This window comes from Platalea leucorodia, assembly GCF_965183815.1.
Source record: "Platalea leucorodia genome assembly, chromosome: 4".
Lineage (NCBI taxonomy): Eukaryota > Metazoa > Chordata > Aves > Pelecaniformes > Threskiornithidae > Platalea > Platalea leucorodia.
Genome location: NC_138826.1, coordinates 68,501,351 through 68,514,787, shown reverse-complemented (window position 1 = coordinate 68,514,787; position 13,437 = coordinate 68,501,351). Strand labels below are relative to the sequence as shown.

At 42.6% G+C, this 13,437-nt stretch overlaps 1 protein-coding gene across 3 annotated transcripts in view; it reads left to right on the top strand.

The window, feature by feature from the left end:
* Positions 1 to 10,610, top strand: part of LARGE1 (LARGE xylosyl- and glucuronyltransferase 1) — a gene marked incomplete at its 5' end in the record, with an annotated part of 198,380 nt that extends 187,770 nt beyond the window's left edge. For 2 of the 3 annotated variants that reach the window (XM_082311169.1, XM_082311168.1), the window contains 3 exons: positions 605 to 751; positions 5,878 to 6,073; positions 10,337 to 10,610. In XM_082311169.1, the coding sequence (XP_082167295.1) occupies positions 605 to 751; positions 5,878 to 6,073; positions 10,337 to 10,534 (541 nt within the window). In that variant the 3' untranslated portion in view covers positions 10,535 to 10,610. The remainder of the gene's footprint in view (positions 1 to 604; positions 752 to 5,877; positions 6,074 to 10,336) is intronic. The other variant, XM_082311170.1, reaches the window with a different exon arrangement.
* Between the last annotated feature and the right edge of the window lie 2,827 nt (positions 10,611 to 13,437).

Sequence of the window (13,437 nt, the reverse complement as noted above, 5' to 3'; positions counted from 1 at the left end):
TGCTGATTTGCACCATGTCCTGTTGCAGTAGATCTGTGCCTTGCCTTGAATAAAGACTGACCATCATGGCAACAGTGTTCTTGAGGGCAAATATCTGATCCACAGTGATGTTAAGGTAACACTCACCTCGCAGGACACACAGAGCTCTAAAGCAGAGGTAGAAAGCAAGTATGATGGCACACGACTTTCCAGCTCCTCACCTTGTGAAGTCCCACTGAGTCCTAGATAAATCCCATTTTTTCAGAACTGCCATTGACTGGGCAGCTCTTTACCACATATGTAGTAACATTCAACTATGTTTCTCTTAGAGGTGGTCAATTGGCCGTGCTCAGAGTGCTAGTTCAGCTTTGTGCACCTCTGAACATGAAGGGCAGCACTGATCAGTCAAACACGCAAGCTCTTTTTGAACTGTAATTGTTCTCTCTGCTCTTAGAGCAGCAGATTCAAAAGGAGAGGAAAATACGAAACACCCCTGGGAAAAAATATGGGCTATAGTTACCTTTACGGTATCAAACTGCCTATTCTCTGCTCTTTACTTTGAAAAGCCAAGTGATTTGCTCAGTTTAAAATTTTTCTGCTTGTATTTGTTGTTTCTCTTTGCCAGGAAGTCCGTCATCCAGCTAGACCTGGCTAACACCAAGAAAGCTCTGATTGTACCTGCTTTTGAGACCCTACGCTACCGCCTCTCCTTCCCCAAGTCAAAAGCAGAGCTGCTATCTATGTTGGACATGGGAACCCTCTTCACATTCAGGTAATGGAAAGTACTTTTGTTGAACCTGTGGTCATTATCTCTAAAGATTTTTTTGATGTTCTGTGAATGTTTGATTTTTCTCTCTCACTGTCAGCTAGCTAGCTCCATTAAGAAACCTATTGGAATTTTTTTTCCCATTTCATAGAGAAGCAGTGAACAGAATCATATGTGGATATATTCCATCTGTAAGCTCAGCATTTTATCTAGTATTATAATGCTCTACTGAAGGACTTCAGTTGTTAAATTGAATTTGTTTTATTTTCATCATTTTTTATTGTGCTACAAAATCAAGCGTGACCATTACACTCATGTGCGTGTAATTTGCTTTTTGGCTGCCAAATACTATCTGGATAGCTGTGTCCCTCATGTGACCAAAAATAATTTCTCTCTGCTCATTGGTTTGCTTCCTTACTGACTTACTGGAAAAACAAATGCAGGCTTGTCATGTGCTCTTCAAAAGTGTGAAACAGCTGCTTAAATAGTTGGAGTTTCTCAATGCAGAGGTAAAAGTGTACTCTGACTAGAAGTTGAGAAGCGAAGAACACCTAAATTTGGATCTCCTCTGAAGCAGACTCCTTTTGTGGCTGTGAACAAGTCACTTCTATTATCTGCCAGACTCTTCAGTTTTAAAATGCAACTACCAGGGGTTAACTGGCTCTTGGGTGTGTGTGGTAAGGTCTGATTAGCAGACATTTGTAAAGCATCGCAGTGATGGGAAGAGCACAATATGGCCTTATGATATTACACAGAGAGGGGGCTTAGGAGACCTGTGTTCGCTTCTGAGCTCCACTACTGCCCTGCTGGGAGGTGGTACGCGAATCAGTTCGCTTTCTTACATCTCTGTTCTCCATCTCTGAAATGCAAGTAATAATGTTCACCTCTCGTTTTTGCAGTATTTTGAGATCTAGAGATAAAAACTATGAAAAAGATAGATATTATCCATGGCCGGTGGAGCTCTATATCGCCTTTCCCATCCTTCCCTTACTTTAGAGCTTTCCTCACACTTTTCCCATTCCCTGTATTACACACCTCTTGTTGCAGCAGCCACCCTTCCCTCATGTGGCCGCATGCACGTGTCGTAGCAGACAGCCTGTGTGAGCCTGAAAAACATAATTCTGACACTACCTCTACCAGTGGCTGCCTTAAAATAGAAACTTGAGGTGACTGAGAGAGGTGTGCCTCTCTGGAAAATTACTTAGGGATACGGATAGAGCAAGTGCCTTTCACTCTCCCATCATTCTTTAACAGTCAAAGACATACAAATTAACAAGAGATTTGTTGATAGAAAATAATTGTTTCTCCCATAGTTGAAAGAAAAAAACTTTCCAGTGGAAAATAACACCCTCAGGATTTTCAGATGTTACATTCAACCAACAATCAAATTTTCAGCTTGCACAGCAGTGGCCTTCCACTACAGATTCCATCCTCAAGCTGTACAGCATGCTGGCATGTTACGTACACAGCCAGATTTGCAGATCCTTTCTCAAGTCTCACGCAGGCAAAAATCTCTTTAACATCAGTGGGAGTTTTGCCAGAGCAAGACTAAATAAGAACTGAAGGACATGTGGTCTGTAGCTGGTGTATATATTAATGTAGGGGACATTTTACAAATGCTTCCCCAGTTTGCTTTGGCTCATTTCATTGCTCAAATCTATCAACAGCCACAAAGTAGCTGTGATCTAGGCTGAGAACGTTCACCTCCACCTTCAAGGTGCTTTAATATCGCTGCAATTCGAGTCTGAGCAGGTGGGAGTGAGCTGAGGAGGACTGCTGTGACAGTGATTGCTGAGAGTGCCTGCAGCATCCCGGTCCCTCACACCACATGGTAGATTACAATCTTTCCCTCACTGAAATTGCTTTTGTCACCTCTTTTCCAAATGGTGACCTTTTCTACCTCTGGGCAGCTAAGAAGTACAAAACGGCTCTCAATTACATCCCCCAGTCACCATCAGAAGAAAAGGGAAGACGTGAGCATCGACGGCTGGCAAGGTGTGCTGTGTGGAAACCCTCCGCAGCAGCGGGTTGCTCTGTGCCAGCTTGCTGGCTTTGTTTGCAGGTGCTGGCTGCGACTGTGCCTCATGAGGATGTGTCCGCTCAATGCCTGGGTAATAGCTGATGAACCACAAATGTACTGCCGACACAGCTTTCAGGCACAAGGAATACCACAGCTGGTAGAAGATACATCGTATTGAGAAAACATAACCAGCAACAACTGATTAACTAATTAACTGATTGCATCCACAATCCAGCAAAATGTTTAAGCATGTGGGAACAGAAATGGGGAAGTTCTTCTTTCACCAAATCATCTTTCTCACTGAAACGGGAAGCTTTGAGGGACAAGGCAGGGAGGAAGAACACTCTGTGAAGAATAATGATTTCATTTTGCTACCTTTAGCAAAGTTTACTATAGTTTTGAAATTTTGTGTTAAATAAAAGCAATCGATAATGAAAGTAAGATGAAACATTTGACCCGAAGCAGGAGGGTTTTGTGCAGTTGTTTTCTATGAACCGTGGGAAAGAAACTCATCATCATTTTACGGAGATCAAATTATTTGTTTTGGATTTGTCAAAATTGCCAGCGTAGTGAAAAATGTTGTTCGCAATTTTCACAAAGTTCTCCTGGGAGTCAGTGAGATGGAGTGTGGCCTTAAAATTCAATGTGTATTTAAATCTTGAGTGAGAAGGGCTTGAGCAGGAAAATCAGATTTATTCATTTGCCCTGTGAGATGGAAGACCAATACAGACAGTAAACCACTTCTCACAACTGCGTCACCGAGAGTAAAGTCTGTTGGAAATGACTCACTCTTTCACGGTAGCGTCCTCTATGTGGACATCCATGCAATGATGTCTGCATATCTTACTGTGCAGTACATTTCATGTGATGATCAGCCATTGGCCAAGACCTAGCTCCAGCAGATTATATATGTGTGTGTGTGTGTATATATATATGTGTAGACCCATATATTGTATGTACAGATATGTATGTAATCCTGAACTCTCACAATTCTTGTTTCCAGTCTAATTATTCCTTTATAATTAGTGTGTGCACACCTTATTTGAGCATCCTATACTCATTTTCCTCTTTGCCCTGACCTTAGCCATCATTTTATCTTCCTCTTGCCCTCCACTCAGAGTCACTCTGAGGAGACAGATGGATTATCTGTGGTATGACTTTGTTTGATACAATTGGGTGTGTTCCTTCCTTTCTGCTTTATTTTGTCTTTCCAGTCTCAATTCCATATTGTCTCTTCCCCATTTTTTTTTTCCTACTGGTCAACTCTCTCGACTCACAGAGGTTATACCTGAGCTGCTGTAACTGCTTACACTGCTTTCCCCAAAAAGGGTGGAAAGAAATTGATGTTTTTATGGTTAGCATCATGTTCCCCCCGTTTAAATCAGTGGGAGAGTGTTATTAGAATAGCAGCAGCATTTGACTGCTTCTTTGCAGGAATCTCTCAATTAACCAAAGTTTGTATTGAGCTTTGAAGATACAAATCACTTCATAAGTGTTTAGTAGTCATTATTATTATTATTATCATAATTAGTTTCAAAATGCTGGAGGTAAGATGTTAGAAGATAGAGCATCCTCCATAATCCCATGTCATTTTAAACCCCACATTGTGATTGTGCTTTTTTCCAGCATAGATAGCTGCCCATTAGTGACTGGGTAGGTTACCAACTCATTTCCAAAAGAGACCAAGAAAAGGCATAGGCTTTTTGGAGATGATTCCAAAGGGCATTAAGAATTGTAAGCATCTTTATGAATCTGGCACTGGTTTCTACTAACCTCTAGAGAATTAATTCACTGTCATTTTTTTTAATATGGAAGGGCTTTGTTTTTCCAGGTCCCCAAGCCAGATATCTGAAAGTGATGCAACTTGTTTACACTTTAGAAATGCAGCCTTCAAAGGAGTATACGTTACTTGGGACCCCACTGTTATCCTAATAATTCTGTCCTCCTGCACTGCCTCTGAACAAGGAGAGTCAGCAAAGCTGAACACCTCTCTGTTTTTCCAGTTATAAGCCATATGAATATACAGTCAAAGTGGAAACTCCTATGTTGTGATCTTATGTCCTTGTTTTTAGCAATATCTTGCAAGGTTATGAGAGTTCCTGGGGTTGAAACTTTACCTCAGGTCCTAATTCTGCAAATAATTAATGCTCAAATCCCTTTACTGTAGCGCATGAGTTATCCCTGTGAATTCAATGTACCTTACATTACAAACTGGCAGGGTGCTTGTTTTGCCCCTTCTGTTACACATCTCAGAGCATTGTAATACAGATAGCCTGCTATGCCTTTGTTTCATTATTTAGTCTATGAGTCTGCAGAAAGAGCCTGTCTCATTGATTTTTGGAAAGGTGTAAGAAGAATAAGTGGGCGAGAGAGTCGTTGACCCTGGCACTAATGGGGTGGATTCAAGCTGTGCTTGGAAGAGACCTGCTGTGACCTAAATAAGATTAACGAAGTATAAAAGGATCTTTTTCTGTAAATCAAATTGATTACCTTACTCAGGATCACAGGGGTACTCCCCACAATGTAGAAAGTACAGCAGAAAGCCTTTATGTAATATTTTACTTATTAATTTAATTATGCACTTCGGCTCCTACCATAGTAATAACAGTAATTAATAAACCAGAACATCTATCCAGAGCTGCAGGTGTCTCTCATACAAATTATAAAATTGCATATAAAACAGATCGTGAATGTCACTGTGGTGTAGAAATAGCTAATTTTAGGGACCTTATCTGAGCTACAGAATTTCACACCGATTTTAGAGCACTGATACAGCTGCTTGGTTGCTAGGAATGAGACACAGCACTTTGTAGTGCAGATGAACTGTCTGTGGTACTTTGTAATTGTTTCTCACATTAGCATTAGGTAGTGTTTTCACACTATCCTTCACCAACTAGATGTGTTTAAGCATTGAGCGCAGAGAGACTCTGGAAAGCATGCTGGAAATAGTCCTGGAAATTGCCTCCGATATGTCCTGAAAATGATGATGTGAACTGTAAGCTAATGTCCTCATTTTTGAGCATTTCATCTAACAAGTAACATTTTGTTGCCTCGCCAAGATGCGTTCAATCTAATTGCCTCCCCACGTTTGTGCCATTTATGTCTGTTTAAGGTATCACGTCTGGACGAAAGGGCATGCGCCAACGAACTTTGCCAAGTGGCGAACAGCCACCACCCCCTACCGCGTTGAGTGGGAAGCAGACTTTGAGCCATACGTTGTTGTGAGGAAGGACTGCCCGGAGTATGACAGGCGGTTTGTTGGATTTGGCTGGAACAAAGTAGCTCACATCATGGAACTGGATGCACAGGTGAGGAGCCAACGTCTGCATATCTCACCCAGGGCTGGGCAGCAGGGCTGTTAAATGAAATCCATGTTCTGTAGAAAAGCTTCAGGCTTTGCATCACTGAAGTGCTCATTTGACCCTGAGCTCCTTAATGAGTGCTTCTTGAGTTGGGAACACTTAGTTTAGTCCTTGTCAAGCATTAAAAGGAGAACTGAGTCTGTTATTTTATTTGTCAGTGCTGAGAAAGTTGTTGTTTCTCAGTGGCACAATCTCTGCAGTGCCTGCCTCCTGCCCAGCAGTGTGCCTGAGCATTGCAGCACTTGTTGCCAGTCACCTACTAGGGGATTTGTAGACCTAGCTGGAAGTTTTTCAATTAAACAGAGGTTGGTGAGTCCCACATGCTAATTCAGAATTCAAAAAGCAATCTTGAATTGAATCCAAGGCAAGCATCTTCAATTTCTGGCCTGGATTTACAGCGCATCTCTGCAGAGACAAGGACTTCACATTTCCAAAGTCTGGCTGTGGGGCAGACTCTAGAGGATGCAGGCACTTGATCCTTGGGCTACCTGCCTCTTGGATCTGTGACTTGGGGTGGAGCTGCTGGGCAGAATATATAAGAATAAGGATGCAGAGAAAGCTCGAGAGACCCAGACTGGCACTGGAGCTCTCAGAGCTGCCAAGGTCCCTGCCACCATCCTAGATCTTAGAGACTGGCAGTGACTATGGCTCTGTGGGAGCCTGGTGCTGCTGCTCACTGAAATGGCAGGGTTTGCATTGCTCTGCTGTTCTTGGATGTGAAGCTAACCACTGTGCTAATCAGCAGGGTCTGGGTCATGGCATTTCTGTTTATTTTGGGGTTTTTTTTTCAGTTTGGTTTCAGTCCCAGCTTCTGAACTAGTAGCATTTCATGCTAACCAAAACCCGTACTTGTTGGCCATCTGTATCCTCCTATGCTGTCTTCTGCTATGGATCTGGAATATAGCTGATCCTTCTCTCCCTGCCTCTTAGCAGTTCACATGAAGCAGAGTAGCACAAGGCATGCAGCAAGTTCCTGGGAGATTGTGTCTCTGGGGTGTGGGCTACAGTGTATTTGTGTGCAGGCACATGTGTGGGAAGGTTATTTTCTACTTCTGCTTACAAAACCACACGGTCACCTTGGCTGGCCAACACTTGCCCTCTGTTTGCAGAAGGGCATTCCCAACAAATTTGTACCTACTTATGTTGAGAAAAAATTATTATAGACTAGAAAAAAAAAATGTCCTTTATATTATCGTTAATAATAATACTTTGCTCTGCTATAGCACTTTAATTTTCCAGTGCACTTTCCAAACACTAATCAATTAACCATCAGTTGTGGAGAGTGCCAGTGTAATGATTTATTATTTGTTAATCTGGGTAACAAGGCTTATGTTCCCACTGGCAGCTCTCATCTAGCACTCATGATTTAACTCTTCTGTTCAGAGACATTTGCCCAGCATACAGAGTCACACACTGGAAATTGGAACATTTTTCAAAGTTGATCATAGCACAGATATTTTAAATGGCCATTGGGTTGGAACTAACTCTGGGGAATTGTTTTTCTCACTCTTCCAGCCTTAAAAACATTCTCACATTCAAAAGAAGTTTCATTTTCATCTGTAGCAACATGGGTATTGGCCTGTTCTCCCAGAAAATCAGCCTGGAGGGGACATGAGATCGCACAGCTACTTCCCCCTGGGGCATTCCTCTGCTTTGGGGTGTCCACAGATCAGGTTGCTGCCAGCTGCTTGGCTGGCTTCATTATCAGCAGGCAGAGCTGCTCAATGGAATTATTTCTCTGCTCCTCGTAACTGCAGTCTCTGTCAAGAGAACTGTTTCAGACTCCTTACCAAGGGCCTGTGCCACTACCATCCTTCAGAGCAGCATACAGCATGGCGATAATCGTCATTATTATCCTGGGGGCACGCAGATGTCCACTGAACTGGATGCTGTACAAATATGTAGATAATGACAGTCCCAAGAATTTATAACCTGTGAGATAGGGACAGAGGTTCCTGCAAGTGCATTGCTTTCTCTATAGGTGTTTCCATGTAGTAGGGACGCGTCATTAGGAAACCTTTCCCTGCTTTTCCAGTGACTGTGGAACTAGACCGTGAGCCATGCTTTTTCCAGGACCCCAGCCCAGCATCTTTCAAAGGGGCTTATTAGCAGCAGGCTCATAAGCTTTTGGAAGGCTTTATGTGCCTGAAGGCCTTTCGGAAGGATGGGAGCACCGCTGTGCTGAACAGTTTACACTGCAGAGCATGGATGGTCCCTGACCTGCAGGATTTCAGACTTGAGATGCAAACAGAGAACAAAGAAAAGATTGTATGAGGGGGATGCATCTTCCTCTGCAGCTTCAGCCTTTAGTTTTAAGGTCCTGTAGAGACATGTTTTGTAGTTTGTAGTTTATCAGCTCTCCTCATTCCATCATGCCAGCCTTTGTTTTTGTGTTTGGTTCCCCATTAGTTCTAAGCCTCTTCCAGCTAAATGAGTTCTGCCTGTAAGCATCAGATTATTTTGCTCTTGCTGTACATTTGTCATCCCAAACAGAAGCTCAGATGGGTCCATTCCCATATATGACAGCATTGTAATTTGGCATAAAGATTTACCACTTTAGCACTCTCTGGCAGGGAACAGGCATTCCCATAATGAGAAAGGAGCAGCCATACAGCTGCATCTGCACCTAGCTGTCCAACACATGCTACTGTTTCATAGGGGTCTCTGGGAAGGCACTGCAGCCTTAGCTACACTTTGGGCTCACCAATACCACTGCCTGAGTTGGGAAATGGATCCACATTGCATTCTGCTCACTTTTTTCCATTTTGTTTTGGCTTCATTTTGGGCTGTGTTGCTCAAACACTTGATTTCTGGTAGCATCACAACCCAGCAGCTTTCAGTCTTTTCTGGGTTGATCATATTTTGTTAGGTGAAGAAAGATTTATAGGTGAAACACTCATGTTTATTAGCACAACTGTGTTCTCTCCCGTAAATCTCTTTCCCTAATAAAGTATCTTGGAGTACTCTGCCTCTGTGCTACAGATACTCTGTGTCTCTGTACAGACTCCTAAATCTGCAAGTGACTGGACTTTGCAAGCCAGGGGAAGTTGTACACCATTTCTTTTAAAGCCAGCATGCTCTGTGGCTGTTGCTTCCCTGCCCAGTGTCTTATGCAGAGGTGGCTAATGAGTCAATACAGCAACAGTTGTAAATAGAAACTGTGTGAGGACAATAGGAAATTTGCCTGTGGAGACTTCAAAGTTTCTTTGTCATTTGCATCCCATACAACTCAGAACTTTCTGAAATTCCATATAGAAAAAGAGGTAGTGTCCTAGCGGTTAGGGTACTTTGCTTGGCTACAGAATACTGAGGTTCACATCCCTTTTCTGCTAAGTTCCTTGCAGGAGCAGATACCTGGTTCTTGCACATCCTACACTAGTGAACTTTCAGCTTATCTAAGAATCAATCTTTGTCTAGCTTTGCTCTGATGATCATATATTTAATTATAAAAATTGAAAAAAATCTAACAGGAGTAATTGAGACTTAAATGAACCATCATTTTTAACAACAAAAATTGTCAAAGAACTTGGTCGGATCCAAATTTAGAGAATTAGTGAAGTAGTTTTAGAGGAGGGGGGGAATTAAACCATTATTGCATACTTTTTGAAGGAGAACTTAAATTGCATAAAACCTTCTCAAAGCATATGGAATTAGTAGGTCCATTTTCACACATCACCTGTAAAATATCATATTCTCCCCTCTTTTCAGGTTTATAAATAGTTTTGGACAGATTTCTCGCTGTAAGTATCTTAGAATACAGGCAAAGCAATGTATATAGTGCAATGGATGCCTTTATAAATATAGCTTATTCCAGCATCCCAAACATGATAAATCGTAGGGACAAAAACATGCTTTTGCATGGAGACTTGAGACTCATGCTGTGTGCAGTCACAGCTGTGCTGGTTGCAAGCACACTACTGCAAAATCTGTGCTGCAGACATGGCTTCAGGCATGCCTTTTGTACTGTTTCCCCATCATTTAGCTTACATGGAGAAAAACATTTTAAAAGAGAAAGTAGATCTTCCATAAAACCAAGAAAAAGCAGCTTTAAAAAAAGGTGGCTTATTTGACACATCTGTATGGGTTTGTTGTTTCTGAGCCCCACACTGCACTGTTACATGATGGAGCATGTTTGACTGTGCAGGTACGGGAGAGATGCATTGCCAGAGGGTTGGGAACACCCTCACAGCCGGTGTCTTTCTCCCCCAGGAGTACGAGTTCACGGTGCTGCCCAACGCCTACATGATCCACATGCCGCATGCCCCCAGCTTTGACATCACCAAGTTTCGCTCCAACAAGCAATACCGCATCTGTCTTAAGACCCTGAAGGAGGAGTTCCAGCAGGATATGTCCCGCCACTATGGCTTTGCAGCCCTCAAATATCTCACGGCAGAGAACAACAGCTAGCACAGTGGAGCCCGTGTGCAGGAAACGAGGACACCGGAGGGAGGAGCCACTCAACGTTTGGGGCCTGGTCTTCAAACCTCGAACTGAGAAATACTTTCTGTTTTTATATCATACCCGGCAGTTCTAACAGTAGAAATTTGAAGTGACATGTCTTCGGACTATGCTCATTCGTCCCTTCCCCGACTACCCCAGGCCTTTCAGCTTTAGCACTTGCGAGGAGTCAGTGAGAGGGGCGGCCCGCAGTGCCGCCGGAGGTGGGGACTGGGCAGGGGCTGGGAACGCACACTGCTCTCCTAACTGCAGAGCAAAGACAGACCTTCAGAATATAGGATTTCATGTTGCTATTTAATAATTTGACATGCTTTTTATCTGTAAAGGAAGATCTTCGGGTCGCTGTCCTGTGAATTTCAAATCTGCACTACTCTAAAAGGGAACTTTCACCTGTGAACTTTCACAGGGGCCCTGTTAACATGGATGACCTTGTTAATGCAGGATGAGCCAAAGGTCTGAATTAGCCTTGAAAATGAAGGGGACGCTTATACAATACTGCACTCCAGAGAAGGTGTGTTACTGGTTTAGGTGTATACATGATATTGGTTGGTCTTTTATTCTCAAATTAGTTGTTTTATCAGGAAAATCCCCTATACCCCACCCTGCCTTTTCCCCAGTCCTAAATGCTGCTCCTTTCCTTGACAAGGAAATGTCTCCCTTGTGTTTCTTTCCCATCTTCAATTCTGGTGGTCCAGTAAAGACGATCAGTAGCTCTGCCAGAAAGTGAACAAAACGTTTCAGTGTAAGGTCTGTTTTCACCAGAGCAACTTGTTCATGTGTGTCTCGTAAAATAAAGGGCCTGGCTGTAACTCTTTATCTTTTTTAGGCAAGAATTGGATTTTGCCTACAAGGCACGTTGTGTGGGGGGATATTGATTTGTAGGCTCATTTCAGTGCATGCCCATCCGTGAAGGCATTGGGCCTTGGGCTTTAAGTGGACTTTGCTGAACAGGGATTATAAACATGGCAACTAGTAGCCTTGGTGCTCTCCTGCTGCCTGCTGCAAGGTCTCAGAACTACTTCGTTAAAGGAGTTTATAATTAAAAGGAGCAGAACTGTTAGGAATAAACTCCCCATTCGCGGGGGAGAAAAGAATGTGTTGGGAATCTGAGTGTGAGTGTTTGCTTGAACGCGGGCTGGTCGAGTTCACAACTTCGGTACACACAGGAGTATGCTGGAGGGCGGACAGGAAACCTAACAAGCAAAATGCAGAAAACAAGACACTGGACTTTTTACCATTTTCTTTATTCTTCAGTATTAATGTTGTGTTTACATGGGATGAAGAGATGAGGTTTAATGCACTACCCCTTGCAGGGCTATTTGTAATTTCTGTTGCAATGTTAATAGAGAAAGCAGAAAAAACTCAGTGAGAAATGCATCTGTCTCCCTACCCCAGATCCCCATACAACCACAGGTACCAATACCACTGCCTGAATTGGGAAATGGATCTACATTGCATTCTTCTCACTTTTTTTCCATTTTGTTTTTCAGCCACTGGACCTTCTACTTTTCTCCTCACCTCATCCCTCTAGAGCTTGGTTTTATTTCTAACCTGACATTTCGTGAGAGCTTTCTGTTACAGTGGAAACCATGCGGTTAAACCAGACATTTAAACTACAAATATCAGTTCATCATGCTGTGTATATATAAGAAAAGCCAAAAAAGGCAACGTCTTTGACAAGAAATAAAAAGGGGCGGGAGGCTATGTGTAATTTTCACTTTTTCCCCTGGGAGTGTTGGCTGCATAAGAATACATCACTGCGTAATTTTCCAAAGTGCTTTTCTTCTGTTCTTAATGGCTTTATGTAAAGATTTATACAAAAAGCTGAGAAGAGCTGGGAAGAAGTGAAATGAGTGCTCAGTCCTGGCTAAGATATATTTAAAAAAAAAAAAAAAAAAAAATCTTAATTCCCCAAGTCCCGTATTACTCACCATTAACGGCCCGGGTCACTGTGCATTTTGAGAATGAGAAGAACCCTGCAGCACAGAGACCTGTTGATTAGCTAATGTGCAGAAAGATATCAAAAGCTGATCCTAAGAGAGGCTAACACTGGTTGTACCTACATAAAATCCCCAGTCAGAGCTTCAGTGTGGCCACCATTATGTTTCATGTGTATTAAAAACTTTAATTTCTAGATAGGTGTTTCTCCTTGGCTTAACAATGTTGCCCAAAGATGGACTGGATCGCCCTGCAGCAGCTTAAGCTGTAGGACAGACCTGACATTGTTTGGGTGTGCCATTATCAACATGAACATTATTCTCTCCTCAGTGGTCATGAGATGCGGATGGGGGAGCAGGGAGGTAATCGGTTGCTACTTGTCTGTCTCTACAGCGAGTCATGGGACGTCCTGGGTAGGCTTAGGTGTGCTGGCTGGTGTAACCAGCTCAAATATTGGTAGCAGGTTCAGAGAGCCCCTTTTTTTTTCCCTTATAGACGCTGTACTGACTTGTACTTGTCATGTCATGTTTGTCTATGCACTTCATAATTTGGGAGGTGTGGGGCTTGGGTGTTTTTAACACATTTCAGCCAATTTACGTGATAGCAAATTAGGATTACATATCTGTCTGTAACTGCCAGGGCTCCTCCAACACCGTGAAAAAACCAACAAGAACAACAACAACAATCCCCAACTCAGTTATAACACTGTCTTCCAGTCCTCTGCTGTAGTAGGTATTTGCTAGCAACTTTGTTACTTAATTCTCAGTTTTCTCCTGAAGTCTTCAAGAAATATCAGATAAACCTGGTGACTTAATGCCTTTGATTTATTGATTTGTTCCACCAACTTCTCTCTTGAGTCTTCAGTCTATGACCTCTCCTTATCTTTGATATTTGGAAAGTGCGAGTCTCTCATT